Consider the following 17,218-nt stretch of genomic DNA (forward strand, 5'->3'; position numbering starts at 1 on the left):
TCCCAAAATTCTGGAAAGGAAGAACTTAGTTTAAAAACTATAAAATAATCTCAAAAGAATCAAAGGTCTGTCAATATATTGGAGAAGGAAATGGCAACCCACTCCAGTGGTCTTGCCTGGAGGATCCCAGGGATGGGGGAGCCTGGTGGGCTGCCGTCTACGGGGTTGTACAGAGTTGGACACGACTGAAGCGACTTAGCAAACAGTACATCCATTGCTAGAACGTTATGTATACATACACACACACACACACATAAGCACAATAGGTTTGTAATTGCCCATATGGAAACATGTCCAAAATATATTTTAAGTGACCAAAAGCAAGGTGCAGAACAATGAATACAGTATGATCTCTTTCAGGTTAAAATATATGCAAATACATGTTTTATCTTCCTTGAAAGCAGTAACTAGAAACAGTTTAAAGATAAGAAAGGGGGCTGAGAGGGCCTTTTGCTGTTGAATATGTCATCCGTCTGCAGGTATTACTTTTTTATTGGAAGTAGAGGTTATATAAGAGAATTATGGTTCACTGTGTGGTCCCTCCTATTAATTCTCTGTATTTAGAAAAATAATAATGGCATTTCACTTAATCACAAAAGTGAAAGTGAAATCGCTCAGTCATGTCCAACTCTTTGGGACCCCATGGACTGTAGCCCACCAGGCTCCTCCAACCATGGAATTTTCCAGGCAAGAATACTGGAGTGGGTTGCCATTTCCTTCTCCAGGGGATCTTCCTGACCCAGGGATCGAACCAGGGTCTCCTGCATTGCAGGCAGATGCTTTACCATCTGAGCCACCAGGGAAGCCCTTAATCACAAAGGAAGTCATCAATTCATTGTATTAAATTAAATTTTTTAAAGATGGAAAAGGCAAACAAGCCAGAAAACAAGACCTTAAGTACAATGGGCTTTAGGGCAGGCCACTCCAAAATACCCCACAGTGACATATAATTTTGAATTAAAGTTACTTAAGAGACAGCCAATGCAAGGACACTCTGACCCTCCTCTGTCCTTCCTGAAAGTAGGATATAAATCTCCCAGGTGAAAGGTGCCCACCTGTATCAGGAGGTAGAGACATTCTGATCACCGGAGATAGGGAACTCGGGGTAAAGAAGATATATAAACAAACTCTACTTAGTTTCATCATGAATTAGTACCAAAGCCGAAGCTTGTCTTGTCAGTTCTTCACAAATTTGTTTCCTTGTCTAAAAAATATATAAACAGCCAGCTTTGGTTACCTCTTGGATTCCATATCTATAAGATCTCCGTCCCTATGAAATTAAATTTGTTTTTTTCCTATTAATCTGCCATGTGTCAATTTAACTATTAGACCAGTCAAAGCAACCAAGATGAGTAGAGGGAAATGTTCCCCTCCCTGACAATAGACAAAAGGTTACCATCCTTCATATATAGAGTTAATATAAACTGAAATCTGTGATTATAAGAAATCACTGTGATTTAAAAAAAAATATATCAATTATCAATAAGATGACCCCAAAAGGCATGATCAGACAATCCACAGAGAAAGCAACACAATAGGCAACATTCATTTAAGAAAATAAGCATGTTCCCTAATTAAAAATCGGATATATCAGTGATATATTGCCTCCCATTCATTGTTAGTGTATTTTTAAGATGATGCCCAATGCTGAGGAAATGCAGTGAAATCAATCTAGCATCCCATGCAGGCAGCACAGTATTTCCCAAATGAAAAGCAACATAGCATGTATCAAACATTAGACATTCTTTGCCTTTGACTCATTGAGTTTGCTTCTACAATTACTGCCCAAATAAGAGCCTTTATAAAGAAGTACAGTCATCACAGAATTACTCATAACAACAAAACTTGAAACTACTAAAGTGTTTAATGGTTAAATAAACAAAGGTAAAAATCTCCTTGATGTACTATTATGCAAGCATTTATAATTACCATGTAGCTACTAATAATATGAAACCATACTCATGGTAGCCTAGGTTAAGAAAATTGTTATTTACACAATATGATTATCACAATTATCACTAGATATTTTAATGGGCTTCCTTGGTGGCTCAGATGGTAAAGAATCCGCCTGCAATGTGGGAGACCTGGGTTCAATCCCTGGGCTGGGAAGATCCCCTGGAGGAGGGCATGACAAATCACTCCAGTGTTCTTGCCTGGAGACTCTCCATGGACAGAGGAGCCTGGCAGGCTACAGTCCATGAGGTTGCATAGAGTCGGACACAACTGGGCGACTAAGCGCAGCACAGACATTTTAATAAACCTAAAGGGAAAAAGATGAAAATAAATAGAGCAAAATGTGTAATTATGTTAGATACCAACATGACTATATTTTTTCCTCTTCACACTTCAAGATTGTAAATATTTTAATAAGAAAAATGCATTTTGAAAAGAGCATGAATATAAATCACACTGTACTATGCTCCTATGAAAAAGAGGAGTTTTATCCATAAGCTGATCTAATTTCCAAATAGATCTTTAGGATTTCCAAGTAGATCTTTTTGGAATAATGGTAGAAACAGCAGAAGCTAATACCAATGGGATTCCTGCCACAAGTCAAGTGTCATTCAAAGCATTTGACTTGTATTAACTCAATTCGCACGGTCAGCCTGTGAGACAGAAACTATTATGACACCCAAATCACACAGCTACCAAGTGGTGGACCGAGGATTTGAACCCAGCAGAATCTCAAGAGTCCTTACAAATAACTGACATAATACATCCATTTTAAAATGCAACACAAAATTCCAAGGGTTTCAAGTCAAGATATTAAGAAAATATAAACAAAATTAAAAGTTTTTTTTAACATCTTGCACTTCTTAGGATTTCAATTAAAATGTAACTAAGTGTATTTTGATAAATTGAGAGGCACAGGGAGACACACTCCAATGGGGATATGAAGAAAGGTGCAAAAAAAATGCCATCACAGAGTGATAAGTGAAATCCGAACAAATGAAGGGCATAAAATATGCTACTCCATCAGTGCAAAATTATTTTTAAAGATGGTATTTTCAGTCAGTCTGCAGTGTCACAAGAAAGCCTGAAATAAAGACAGGAAACAGTCCACAATAAAATGTTAATTGTGTTACAGCCAAATTTGCCTTTATCGCAAGATCTGTTATGGTAAGATTTCAAGTCAGGAAAATCGGTGTTCTGGATACATTCCTAGGGATCACAGAGGCATGTGGCCATCTGGCTGGGGGAACATCCAACGTCTGTGTTCTCTCTGGACTCAGGCACGGAGAAAGGGGCCAGGGGCACGCCTAACTGGGGATCACACAGGACAGGTGCTCTGTCAGCCTGACAGTGACTATGAGTCTGAGCAAATCATCTGAAACTACTCTTAGGTCCTCCGAGCCATAAATCCCCTCCATGGTCTCAACAGAGCCCTGTCGGATGGACAAGGAATGAGCTAGGGCTGCCACTGCTAATTCGCTTCAGTCGTGTCCGACTCTGTGCGACCCTATAGACGGCAGCCCACCAGGCTCCCCCGTCCCTGGGATTCTCCAGGCAAGAACACTGGAGTGGGTTGCCATTTCCTTCTCCAAGGCAATTCTCCAAGGCAACCTCACTTTCACTTTTCACTTTTCACTTTCAGTGAAAAGTGAAAGTGAGGTTGCTCAGTCGTGTCCGACTCTTCATAACCCCATGGACTGCAGCCTACCAGGCTTCTCCGTCCACGGGATTTTCCAGGCAAGAGTACTGGAGTGGGTTGCCACTGCCTTCTCCACGAGCTAGGGCAGTGCTCCCGAAACTCTAGTTCCTGGGCCAGCAGTGGCCAGTGGCAAACTCTGACCAGGCCATAAATAAAACTTAACAGCAAGAAGCCTCTTCTTTATGACAACTGCTAACTGCTTTTGGGCACACACACCCGCCCCAAGGCATTGCCTGCTAATCTATCTGAATGCCCTCCACCTTTTTAAGAGCCTTTCTAATTTAAAATACCCTTTCCCACTTCTCCATGGCTGACTAGGATGGGAAATCTTGCACTGAGCTGCAGTGCAGCCCTTTTAGGAACCTCTCTGAGACCTCACCTGTCCCCAGTGCCTGACCATGACCTCTATTGACCTCTGTGCAGCAGGTCTATGCCTTATCGGACCCCAAATGTCCAACACTGAGACTGTGGCCAGCATGCAGTAACACAGAATGGACATTTAGGAAAGAAGAGGACAGAGATGAGTCTGTGGGTCCTGGGGGGCAGTGGGTAACCCAACCTCGAGGAGCAGGGTGGGACAGTGGGTTGAAGCAGAGGTCGAGGCTGAAATCCCAGGGTGTTCTAATTCTAGGGAACCCAACCCTGTGAACCTCAATTTCTCCCCCTGAAAGTCAAGACAATGATAATACCAACCCTCTAGAGCTGCTGGAAAAATTCATTGACATCACCCATAAGAAGTACTTCGCATGGTCTCTAGAACATAAGAGGAACTCAAGAGTGTTACTGACTCTCATATTTTCTCCCAACCCTGTAGCCCCAGAGTGACTGATGTGATGATTAATATAACCACTACCTCTATGCCATGAAAAATAAGAATCCCCTGGAAACAACAAAGTGAGGAGTCAAACAACTGTACCTAAGAGAAATATTATGTTTTTATTTTATATTTTCCTTTCCCATTAGCTTTTTTAAACTTGTTCGTTTCAAAAAAAAAAAAAAAAAAGGGAAGGAAAGAAAAGAAAGGGAGGCTTGTTCTGCTACCCTCAAGTTCACTGCTACTACCCTCAAGTTCACTGCTACTGTTAAGCCAATACTAATACAGATCACATGCTTCATTTCGGAAGTGGAGAAGATCTAGGAATGTTAATTCTTTAAATTCTGTCAACATTTAATAGCCTAAGAGTAGAAAACCACCCCAACAAAGCATTCCTTAACAAAGACATCTCCAAGCAGCAGCCATATATTTATAACATGACAGTATCCAATTTAATTTAGACCGTCTTTGGAGGCGGTTCCATGCAGTCTTTGGGGTTCAGAAATCACTGCTGATGTCATTTTGTCTCAGAACAGATGCAAATCCACAAATGACTCTGAGAAATGTAAACGATTCCTGAAAAGGGGGCATTTTTCCCTCCTCAAAAAAGCTGATTCGTTTTGGAAGTTTTGAGAAATCCTCAGATACAATGCCTTTTCATTTTTCAGCATCCTCTCAAGATCTGTCTGAGATTTCTTGCAAACAAGTGACCTGAACTATAAACAACTGCAAAGAATGACTATGTCAAGCAAATTCAAAATTATACCCAAGTTATCCTCCATATGACATTTCCTTCTAGAAAATAAAAAGCCAGTGTTGTTTAGTCATTCCTCAAACATGCGATGAAATTTCTTCATATATGATCAGATTCCACATGTACAAAAGTCAACAATTACACCAACTGAAATCCCATCTTGATTCCTCATGACCAAGGCCAGGTATTTTTTTATTCTAAAAATCCTAATTTGGCACAAGACATCCATATACAGCAGGTACCCAACAGTGATTGATGACAGCATCCAGCTCATAAATTTATGATACACTTGTCTGTCTTTGGTAACGACCTAATTTTGAATTAATGTAATTCCCATCCCCTTAACCCTCATATATGCCTACAGCCTTGCCAATCCTGCCAGAGCCCTACTCAAAATCTATGTGGGGGAAAAGCACCGTCCAGAAGACAGTGATTACATGGTACTTATGTGTGCTTCTCTCCTGCATGTCCTTGGTGTGCCCGTCCCCCGTTAAATCACACATGCACAAAACAGACCAGAAGGTTTCTCTAGCATCAACACTAAGGAAGAGAACTCTCAAGGCAGCCGTGCTAAAAGATGTCCATCAGTGTGGCATCTCAAGGCCCAGCTTAAGAATCCCTTCTCAAGTCCTGCCTTAGAAAGACAGTTGCCACAAAGAGCCTGGCAAAAGAATCCCAGACCATTCACCCCAGGAAGGAAGTTGCCAACCTCATCGGCTCCTTCCTTCCAGAAACATCTGCCTTACAGTTGTGGCTGCAAGGCACTGTGAATGCACTAAATACCAGGGAACTGTTCACTCAAAAACAGTTTATCTCAAATGGTATAGGTGCTCTTATTTGCAAAACAGAAATAGAGAGACAGATGTAGAGAACAAACATATGGACACCAAGGGGAGAATGAGGGGTGGGGTGGGGTGGGGTGGCATGAATTGGGATTGATATATATATACTATTGATACTGTGCATGAAATAGATAACTAATGAGAACCTAGCACAGAGAACTCTACTCAGCTCTGTGGTGACCTAAATGAGAAAGAAATCCAAAAAAGACAGGATATATGTATATGTATAGCTGATTTACTTTGCTGTTAGCAGAAACTAACACATTTAAGGCAACTATATGCCAATAAAAATTAATTTAAAAAATAAAATGGAATATAAGCTATTAAAAAAAATTGTTCATCTCAAGCCTCATTCTAGATGCAAATGGGCACTGTTGTTCATGGTGTCCAGATATTATTGATGTGGCCATGCTGAGACATAGGTTTTGCTGTCATCACAGTAATTTTACTGCAGAGGTGACAGGGAGACCTGTGACCTGTTTTGCTAGGCTCATGAGTGAAAGCTGGATGGAACAAAACTTTTCAGTATTAGAAAAGATGAAGGAACAATCTACCTTAGATCATTTGCCAAAACAGCAAGGTACTTCCTACAACTTCCAGGGCCCTAAAGTAAATTGCATAAAGAAACTGGACCCCAAAGATTACAGATGGAGAATTTTGCAAGCAATTCCATGTTCAAGTGGAGATCAAACAAGCCCAACTCAAAAGAAGTGTGGGTGGACTAAAAGCTTTTGTTATCTTAGCAAAAGCTCTCTTTAAAAGGGTTATCTTGAAGACAATGACCCATACATCGAGGAACCAAGGTGATGGGCAGTAGAAGGAATCATGTCAATTCTTTAAATACTTTGAATATTCTTTAAAAGTATTTAAACACTTTAAATACTTTTGCTGGGGTTACTCATGATTTTTTAAAAAAATAAAAACTATATTGTTTTTAAAAATGGTTAATATCACGTATGTGAATTTCACCTCAATAAGAAGAAGAAGGAAGAACAACAGGACTGGACTCAGGAAGCCAGCCCACCCAAAAAAGCAGAAAGACAGACAAGAGCAGTCTTGATACAACTTAACACAACTTCCTTTCTCCTTCTCGACCTTCTCCCACCCACCCTTGTGCGCAGATTTGCAAAAGCAAAGGAAACAGCTGGTACGGCCCGGGTGCCTAGGACTGCCAGTCCAGAGCGGGAAGTTCCTTCCTGAGGCGGTAAACCAGGCTCCAGGCTTGCAAAGCCCATGCAAACCTCTGCGCGATCTCACCAGGACCCGAGGGCCTCTCCCCTGCTCCTGTGCTCCCTGCTCTGGCTTTCTTTCTCCTTCTGTATTCTCTACTTTTTTGTAAACAGACAGCTAAAGAGAAAGAAGTTTGTGAATGGCTTTTCACTAATTTACCCTTGGAGAAACAAGCCATCATTATTTGCATCTAAGAGATTAGGTTAAGGAAGGACAAATGAGAAAATGTTTTCTTGCTTTCAGAGCCAAATATAAAAATAACTTTATAAGTTTTCTCCTCCCTTTCCACAAATAAGTCAGCCCTGCTGGCAATGGTGTCTGGGAGTCGTTACCATAGCCTGTATGTAGCATGTGGGAACCAGCGCTGCCTTTGTTACAGCCAGCAACTCTTCCATGGTCTCCTCTGAACTTAAACCAGCAAGAACGCTGGAAGGAGCTTCTGGAAATCAACAACACTCCGAAGAAGGCAAAACAGCAGGTACCCACGGCAAACCCCTTCTTTCCTGCATCACCACCATCACACCTTCATTCATTCTCCTTACCATTTATACTTTCCCACATCTACAGGACAATGTCACGGGAGGGTCAGGGGCTAGTTAGAAAGGAAGAGCTATGATACTGGAGGGAGGGAAGCACCTACTGCCTCAAAGAGAGTGACTGCAAGATCAGGTGGTAGAAACTTTCTGAGGCCAACGTCCACGCTTCTGTCACTTCCGCATCCTGATAAGCTGCCCCTTGACTGCCCTTCCACCATCTCTGTAAGGATCAGGAGGATGGACACAGAGGGCAAGGACTGATGTGCCAGTCCCGAGGGAAAACTATACATGCTTCTGAAAGTACACACTTTGAGAAAAAGAACATCACAAGCAATCTACAAAAAGCACTTGGCCGAGGAACCAATTAAGAAACACTAGAATTTCTTGAGTTTTTGAAAAATAACCAATCTGCTTTGAGTCCCTTCTACCTGCCCAGCCCCATGACAGGTACCACCTGGGGAGCAGTGTGCCATCACATGAACCATCAGAAAAGTGAGGGTATAACCACAGAACAAACTGCCATGCTGTACACAGAGAGGGCCTTGACGGCTTGACAAAACATGTCATTCACAGTCATAGAGAACGAATATATGGATATCAAGGGGGAAAGGTGGGGAGGAAGGAACTGGGAGACTGGGATGGACATATATACACTATGATACTGTGTATAAAATAGATAACTAATGAGAACCTACACTATAGCACAGGGAACTCTACTTAATGTACCGTGGTGACCCGAATGGGAAAGAAATCCTAATGGGAGGGGATATATGTGTATGCACAGTTGATTCACTTTGTTGTACAGTAGAAATATAACATTTTAAAGCAATATACTTCAGTAAAAAGTAATTAAAAAAAAAAAAAGACAGGTCATCATATATATTTGGAGGATATCTGAGATGCCTGTCAATCACTCTGGGTTCCCGAGGCCATACGGTCTTGAGGCATAAGCCAGGACGGGAGGGTCAGCTTCATGAGTGCTGGAGCAGGACTGGAGAAGGCAGCCAAAATGGGGTCTCCCAGCCCTCCCCTCTAAAGTGAAGGTAGCCAGCTCGAGAGGACGGGAAACCCAACAGCAACCAGCACTGGTTTTGCAATCAGAGCAGCTGAACCAGGGGGAACAGAGGCCTGGCTGAGCCTGCCCCAGGCAGAGCCTGAAACACAAACCACCCTCCTCTCCAGCCCTGGGCTCAGGCAGGCCACGGCTGCAGCAGACAAGAGAGGGCAAGAGATGAGGCCAGCACTGGTCCCCTGCTTAAAAATAAAAAACCCTCCCTGATGGTCAGATCCTTAACTAAAACTTCCATGGAGAGAAGCAAGTTAGTAGGTGAAATCAACCAGAAATGCTCACTCCAATATCAGTAACCACCCTCCCCCCACCCTCACCCTCACATTCCCTACCCCCAGTACATGGAGCAGAAGCCCCTCACTTCCTCCAGATGCTGGAAAACAACTACTTTCCCAGACAGTCTCCCGCCTGATGCTCAAAACGACCCTGTTAAATAGACCCTATACATTTTCTAGGTGTCCAGATAAAGTGAATGAGTAAGAACTAAAATAGGTAAGGTTTGGGACATGTACACACTGCTGTATTTAAAATGGATAACCAGCAAGGACCTAGCGTAGAGCACAAGGAACTCTGCTCAACGTTATGTGGCAGCCTGGTGGGGAGGGGAGTTGGGGGAGAATGGATACATGTATATGTATGGCTGAGTCCCTTTGCTGTTCACCTGAAACCATCACAACATTGTTAATTGGCTATAGCCCAATACAAAATAAGTTTAAATAAAACAGGTTGGATTTCCTGGGGAATAAGATGAACAGGTGGTAGAGGATGCACAAAACATCTGTTAACAAATTAAAAAATACTTTCTCTAGGCACTTCTAAACTGCTTGTGCAGAGATGGACTTGAGAGTTGATTCTAGAATTTGAAGGAGAGGCCTCAAATATTTAAAATAATTTGAACACTCCAATGGCCTTTCAAGTCTTTGAATTCTGTTATGCAGGGAGTTTCTTTCTTCCACTGCAAGATGAAGGTTTTGATTTTTATGTGAAACAAAGTCCAAGAGAGTTCAAAGAGGACTCACCACAAAAATAAAAGCCGAGCGGCATCAATATTAATAATGCCGAACTAAAGAGATATTTAATAACCTTTGTAAAATTAAAAACAATGACTAATTCAATCCAAGCAACTAGGTCATGCTCAAATTCCAGTAAATCTAAAAGTGAGATAGAATAAGGCAAGAATTTTGCTTTGCTTCAGTGGTCAAAGTGAAGGGCCCATTCAAGGGCAAGGTCACAATGAGAACACCAGAGGGACAAGTGTGGGGTTGGGGAGGGACGCTAGGACACAGGACAAAGGGAAATGACCACAAGAGTACCACCTGGGAATCTGACAGAGCATCTGAGTATCAAAGGGAGAAAAAACTTCTCATAAAGACCAGTCATCTAGCAGACAGCTCAGAAGTTCTTACAGAAGCCACAGAGCCTCTGGCGTGTTTCCTGCTTGGAGAAAACCAGTGAACAAGCTAACCAAAGAGATATTAGGACCTCCACAAACAGCCACAGAACAAGACAAAACTGAGGGCTTCAGAGAGGTACAGTGTGTAAGAAATTAAACAGGGACAAAGGCACTTGACTAGGGAGAGGCAGCAAGGTGCTGGGCCACCAAGTCAATCAAAGGGATCAAATGTATACACGATCATCTACCAGTTCTCTGCCTACCGCTTTGGGTGGCTTTCCAATTATTCTTAAGAACAACCTTGAATAATTTGGAGAGTAGGATACTTCAGGCAAAATCATACGTGGCCCAAGTTCAACTCACCAAGATGCGTTCTTCCAATTGTAAAACACACAGCATGCTTTCAAACACTGAAATGGATAGCAAAGCACTAGAATCTCACATAGGTAAATATCCCACAAGAAGAAACTTACTCTAGGCCAAGAACATTCCACCGAGTTCCCTCGTTAAAGAGGCTGTCAGGGCTGGCAGTCAAATCAGTATCTGCAGAAGGCAGGTAAGGACTCACACTGACACACAGGCTGCATCCTGGGCCTCCTTTCAGTTTGCAAAAGCCTCTCGTCACTCAATCATTTATTGCCAACGAAACAAACAGGTGATTTCTCTAACAACGTGATTAGATCTTTTTAACAACAACTTTTAAAAACAAGCAGCCAGGGGACTAAGGACTTTCCAGAATACTGCCATTTCTTTTGTAAATCAAAATAAGAAAAGAGAAATCTGGCATTATACTTCCCAAGGCCAACTACCCTAGCGCAGCTCAGGCCAGGAAATTCAGTGTCCTATGGACAGAGGCAGAGCAAAAATGGGCTTTTCACACACAAGAAAGAAAAGGTAAGATAATAATGCAACTTTGTTTCTTCTTCATAATATCAAAGGAAACACTGATTAATTTCCTATTTAATCTTAAGGTCTTGAAGTTGAAAAAACTAAAGAGCCAGTGTTTCTTTCACCATTGTATATAAAATTGTTAGTTTACAAGAGAACTTGACACTGCAATAAAATGTAAAACTAAGTAACCAACTTTTTTAACATCTCTAAAAGCCAAATGACTTCTTAAAGAGAGGAAAGGCTAAGCAGAGAGCTTCCAAAGGTTTCTGCTGAGCTACAATATATTTTAATAAACTAGGGACTTGAGCATATTCTTAAATATATGCATGCCTTCATTAATTGAACACCCAGTGTTAGAATTCTGTTCTTATATCACCTTCTAGCTTTTTATTATTTTAGCTCTTCTAAATCTTTCAGAATTGTGATAAATACTAACAGATGATGGCTATCACAGAAAACTATAAAAGAAGAAAATGCTTTCCCCCCTTGTTTTCTTAATGTAATAAATGTATTATAATCATCCTTTTCCCCACTACTTTACTACAGTACTCTCTGCTATGTTTGGAAGAAATATAGTCCTAAATGAAGCAAAAAAGGTAATTTCTTTTTCTGACCATAAATAAGACAGAAAGGTTTAGTCCATATTATAAAAAAAGCTGATGATTTTTTCCTACTCAGTAAGATACTCTGACAATTTTCAACCATTTAATTGCTTTTTACGTTGAATCCTTTTCCCTACAGATGGATTGTAAACCAGGTGAACCTCCTTTGAAAGACAAAAAGGCAAAACAACAATAGGAGAATGGGGGGGGGGGGGTCCTTTCTGCATCTGGAGGCGAGCTTGTTTGTGGACTTAAAAAATAAAGAGCTGAGGTTAGAAAAAAAATTCAGCCTCATTGTTTACTCTTCAAAGTTCTTGGAATTCCTCTACACAGATCCTTACTTGTTCAATAATTTCTGTCTTTCCCTTTGTTGTTAATAACATCAGTTTTATTAATGTTCCATCTTTGCATTAACAACTGCCTTTACGTAGCTCTTTCAATAATCTGCTCTGTGAATATGTAACCCTTAACCTCCTTCTTCAGTTTAGTGGCACAATAAAGAAGTAGTTTGCTTTCATGCATAAAAGACAATGGCAAACATAAAACTGAAGAGGCTACCAAGTCACAAAACTGATGAGACACTAGATAATACAGAGAATGGAGGCTCAACTGACTGGTAACTGGATATGGTAGCTTTTCTCAAGCTGAAGAATTACACTCAGCCTAGATCTAGGGCAACAGGGAGATGCTACCTTCAGAAATATTGGTGTCCAATTCCTTCCCGATACTATCATAAGCAGCATTCAGACTAGGACAAAGATGACTGTGGCATGCAGTCTTCCATTTCATCACCGCCCCAATGTACTCTGGGGGGGACCGAGGGGAGACACTGGCAATGATGCTATCATTGGGTTTGTCCTTAGGACACTTTGAATGTTGTTAACCAAGCCAGCACCACAAAAATCAGAGCTGTTTAGAGAAGAGTTCCAAATAAATGGACCCATTCTCAGACACTTAGTATACCAATTAACCAGGCTCACAAAATCCCCCTAGTTTTGGAATTCTTCCACTCACCTAAAACATTAGGGGAAAAAAAAAAAAAGTCTTCTGGAAAACACTCCCCAAAGAGAGGGGAAAAAAAACACAAAACTTGTCAGTTTCTTATCCATTCCATTTCTTACAAAGCACTTCCATAAAGCTCCACTCTCTAACACTTAACCAAAACCAGGCTTCAAGATGTCGGTAAAGCACAAAATTACCAGGAAATACCCCCAAAACTCCCCTTAGAGATTTCAGTAATCTTTCATGCCCCAGAGTGTACTGGGTGAAACAGAGATCCCAGAACTGAGTCACGCCTTACAGACTGACATTTTTGTCTTTACTAATCATCATTCACCCTGATTACAAAACATTCTTCTCTGGAGTTTAAGAAAATGGTGCAATAATTTCTACATTATGGTCACAGTCTGAACGTAAACAAAAGAATATGATGACAGATATTTCAAATTTGGAGCACCCCTTGGATATGTGTCTAACAAGCATTACAGCCCATGACTCAACATCAGACACCACCCATCTGCTGTGCAACCCTTTGAAATTTCCTTCCAGGAAAGGTGGACTGAACTGGGAAGACGGAAAAGGTGATCCAAAATGTTTGGACCAGAACCCACTTCAGAAGTCTTTCTTCTAGAAGAGTAGAATCCTAGGGACTGTATTTCATATTGTTCACATACTGACTGCCTCTTTCTGGTCGCCAATTCCCCTCTATTTACCTCGAAAAGCTTTGCTGGGAAGCAGGTGAGATTAAGCAAACAGTCTAACACAGGAGAAACAAACATGTTCCCCAAATGCATATTAAGACACCCCGCAGAAGAACCAGGTCCCTCTGACCTCTTACCTGGGAAAGCGTGTGGATTAGGCGACCCTCTCTTAAGGCACTTAGAACAGAGAATGTGCACGGTGTAGTGCAGTCCAGGCCATTCCTGAAGTAGGACATTCAGTTCCTCTACCAAGGGGGTTATGGCTTGCCATGCCGTCCATATGTTCGGTAAGGATGCGTGGCTGGCAATGGACAGGGTGTCCGGCTGCAGGACCCCCTTGGCAGGTCTGTAGCTCACCACCACCGGGACTTTCCCCCTGTAGGCGAAGATCTGAAGTTTGCCATCCGACCTGTGCACCACGTGGTTGTTGATCTGGACGCTGTAGCGGGCGAACAAGCCGGGTGGAAAGGTGAAGGGGAAACTGTATTCAATCTGCAGCTGCTCAGCCACAAAGGACTGCCCGGCCAGGTTGGTCCCGTTAATCCAGGCTTCCGCATGCGGCACCTCGTTCTGCACGTAGCAGGGGAACTTGTACCACGCCGTGGACCCATTCAGGGGCTTGCCCTTGGCTTTGTTGAGGCAATAACAGAGTCCCATCTTCTCCAGCAGCTCCAGCAGCAGCTGCAGGTCCTGCTGAGCTTGGACGTGAGGCTTCAGCAGCAACCGGATGACGTGGGCTGGCAGGAGCCCGTGCAGCAGAAAGCCCTCCACGTAGTGATGGAGCTGGGTGGCCCGAAGCGCGTCCTGGCTCGGGGCGGGCGGCGCCATCAGCGGGGAGCTTTCGGCCCGGCCCTCGGCCTCGGCCTCGCCGCTGGTCCCCAGGAGCAGCTTGTGCAGTAGCAAGGAAGGGTCCCTCTGGAAGAAGACGTTGAGGATGTCGATGAGGCGGGAAAGGTTGTGGAAGACGTGCTCCTTGAGGGCGGGGCTGTCCTCGAAGTACAGCAGCTTGCCGCTCTCGTGCAGGTAGGAGAGGGCGCTCTGCAGCCGGTCCTCGGTCAGCCCGGCCTGCAGCCCCAGCCGAGCCGAGTCCCACCAGCTGAGCCAGAGCCGCTGCGCCTGCGGGGGCTGAAAGTGCAGCTCCTCCAGCACCTGCCAGGACCGCGGCAGCACGCGGTGTAAGTTGGGGAAGATTTCGCGGTGCTCGGCCACAGAGAGCAGTTTGTCGCGCAGGCGCTGTAACTGGCGCGGGTCCCGGCAGCTGACCGGCAGCACTGGCGAGAGGATCTGCAGCCGGTGGTTGAGCAGGTACTGGAAGTGGGCCTTGCGCCGCCGAAGGTTCTTGTCCGACACCCCGTAGTAGGCCGCGTGAGGGCTGGCGGAGCGGAGCTCAAAGTCCCGGGCCAGCGCCTCGTCCACCACCTGGGCCAGACGGCTCAGCCCCTCGGCGTCGTGCTTCTCCTGCAGGGCGATCTGGCGGTGGATGTCCAGACACTTCTCCTCCAGCTCCTGCTCCCCGCACAGGTCAGCGTGGGTGCCCACGATGCACACCACGGCGTGGGGCACCCGGGCCCCCACCCGATGCAAGAAAGAGCCCACGGTGGTGGGAAAGCGGAGCGGCTCGTAGGTGGCCAAGTTCACCACCAGCACGTACAGGGCCCCTGGGGAGAGGAAGAAGGGCTGGATCACCTCGTAGCGTTCATCCCCGGCTAGGTCATACACGATGAACCGCAGGCCCCGGGACGCATCCGCCGTCCAGCTGGTCACCTCGATGCCCTTGCTCCCGGGAGGCGGTGAAGGCGGGTAGGTCTTCTCCTGGCCCCCTCCTCCAAGCTTCCCCTCCACTCTGTCCTCAGTGAGGCAGTGCCGGAGAAGGGTCTTTCCTGCCGCCTTCTGACCCATCAGAAGCAGTTTGAGGCGCGGCTGGACCGCCGGCTGGGAATGAGCCAGCTCCTTCTGGTAGGCGGCGATGTACGGGATCCCCTTCATACAGACCTCGTAGGGGGGCTGGATCAGAGGGTTGTCCTTGATCTTCCACAGGCCCACGCGGGAGAGCTGGCCAAAGTTGTCTGGCAGCACGGCAATCTGGTTCCCCTGCAGGACAAGCTCCTCCAGGCCGGTGAGCTCGACGATGGAATCGGGCAGGTAGCGGATCCGGTTGTTATCCAGCCACAGGGTGAGAAGACGGCCCAGGCCCGAGATCAGGCATGGCACCGAGGTGAGCTGGTTGCGACTAAGGTAGAGCTCCTCCAGGCCAGCCAGGGGCAGCAGGGCGGCCGGGAACTCCTCCAGGAGGTTGGAGGAGAGATTGAGCATTTTGAGTCGCTGCAGGCGGCTGAACTGGGCGGGCAGAGCCCGAAGCCCGTTGTTGTCCAGCATGAGGCTCTCCAGGCTGGCCAGCTCGCAGAAACCGCTCGGCAGGGTGCCAAGCTCAGCCCCACTCAGCCAGAGGATCTTGAGGGCACGCAGGGCACTGATATCCTCGGGAAGGCCCCGCAGCCGGTTGCTGGACACGTCCAGCTCCTCCAGGGCCACCAGCTGCAGGAGCTGCCGGGGAAAAGCCGTGAGCTGGTTATGGTCCACGTCGAGGGTGCGCAGGCGAGAGAGGCCGGCGAAGGAGTCGGGCAGGTGCGCCAGCCGGTTGAAGCTGACGTCCAGCTCTTCCAGGTGGACCAGCGCACCCAGCTGGGCTGGCAGGGCAGGGAGCTGGTTGTGGCTGAGGTTGAGCTTCCGCAGCTCGCGCAGGGCGCCCACCGCCTCGGCGCCCAGGACGCTCAGCCGGTTGTGGCTCACGTCCAGCTCCGTGAGGTGGTGTCCCAGCTCGGCCACTGCCTGGGGCAGCTGGGCAAAGCGGTTCCGGCGCAGGACCAGGACACGGAGGCTGCCCAGCGCCGAGCCCAGCCCGTCGGGCACCTCCTCCAGGCCGTTGTTCCCCAGGTTCAGCACCTCAATGTCCCCGATGTTGGCCGGGAGCAGGAGCTGGGGGGCGTCAGGGGAGTCGAGCTGGTCGGTTCCCGGGCAGCCCCCGGCCGAGCTGAGGGTGAGCTGGCGCAGGTTGCTCCGCAGCTTCCTGGCGCGCAGGGCGGCGTCCCGCCACAGCCTCACCGTCTTCAGGTTCCCGCTGTCCGTCCCTGCCATGGCGGGGCCCCGGGCCGACACCCTCGCGCGGGAGCCCGCAGCTACATGCCGCGCTGCGCCCCGGCGGGCGCCAGTCTCCGGGGCCCTTTCGCTCCCGTTCCTCCCTTCCCACCGGCCCTCGGCAGCCCGCGGCGGCGGGTCCTAGCGCAGCCAGCGGCCGGGTGCCCGCAGCTGGGGGGCGGCGGCGACGCGAGCAGCTCCGTTGGGCGCCGGGCGCACGGCGCGGGGAGAGGCGGCGGCAGGCGGGGAGCGCAGCTCGCATTCTCCGGGCTCCCGGGCCAGGGGCGCGCCGGGGCAGCAGGGCCGCCGCCCGCCCGCCGCGCCGCGGAGGATGCCTGCCGCTCCTCCTCCCACTTCGCCCGCCTCCGGCGCCTCGGGGCCGACTGCCGCCCCGCTACCCTCGCCGCCGCGGCCCCGCGGCCCGCAGCATCGTAGCCTGCGCGAGCTCCACGAGGACGGTGGCGCCCGGCTCCGCCACGGGCATCATGCGGGCGCAGGGCCGGGCCGCCGCCGCCGCCTACTCTCCGCTTCCCCGGGCTCGGGCGGGAGCGCGAGCCGCGTCCCCAGCACGGGGAGGGCGAGATCGGGAAGCAGCAGCGC

General features: G+C 46.9%; 1 protein-coding gene and 1 non-coding gene across 5 annotated transcripts in view; one reads left to right on the forward strand and one right to left on the reverse strand.

The window, feature by feature from the left end:
• The window catches only part of MFHAS1 (multifunctional ROCO family signaling regulator 1), a 112,787-nt gene extending 95,574 nt beyond the window's left edge, over window positions 1–17,213 (reverse strand). For 3 of the 4 annotated variants that reach the window (XM_024986453.2, XM_024986454.2, XM_059882350.1), the window contains exon 1: window positions 13,621–17,213. In XM_024986453.2, the coding sequence (XP_024842221.1) occupies window positions 13,621–16,618 (2,998 nt within the window). In that variant the 5' untranslated portion in view covers window positions 16,619–17,213. Of the gene's footprint in view, window positions 1–254; window positions 2,261–13,620 lie in introns of those variants that run through there. The other variant, XM_024986455.2, reaches the window with a different exon arrangement.
• Window positions 6,408–6,542, forward strand: LOC112444673 (small nucleolar RNA SNORA1). The gene has a single exon (XR_003033040.1). It is a non-coding gene; the product is annotated as a small nucleolar RNA SNORA1 (small nucleolar RNA).
• Window positions 17,214–17,218: the final 5 nt, after the last annotated feature.

Source organism: Bos taurus, chromosome 27 (genome assembly GCF_002263795.3).
Source record: "Bos taurus isolate L1 Dominette 01449 registration number 42190680 breed Hereford chromosome 27, ARS-UCD2.0, whole genome shotgun sequence".
NCBI classification, from domain to species: Eukaryota; Metazoa; Chordata; class Mammalia; order Artiodactyla; family Bovidae; genus Bos; species Bos taurus.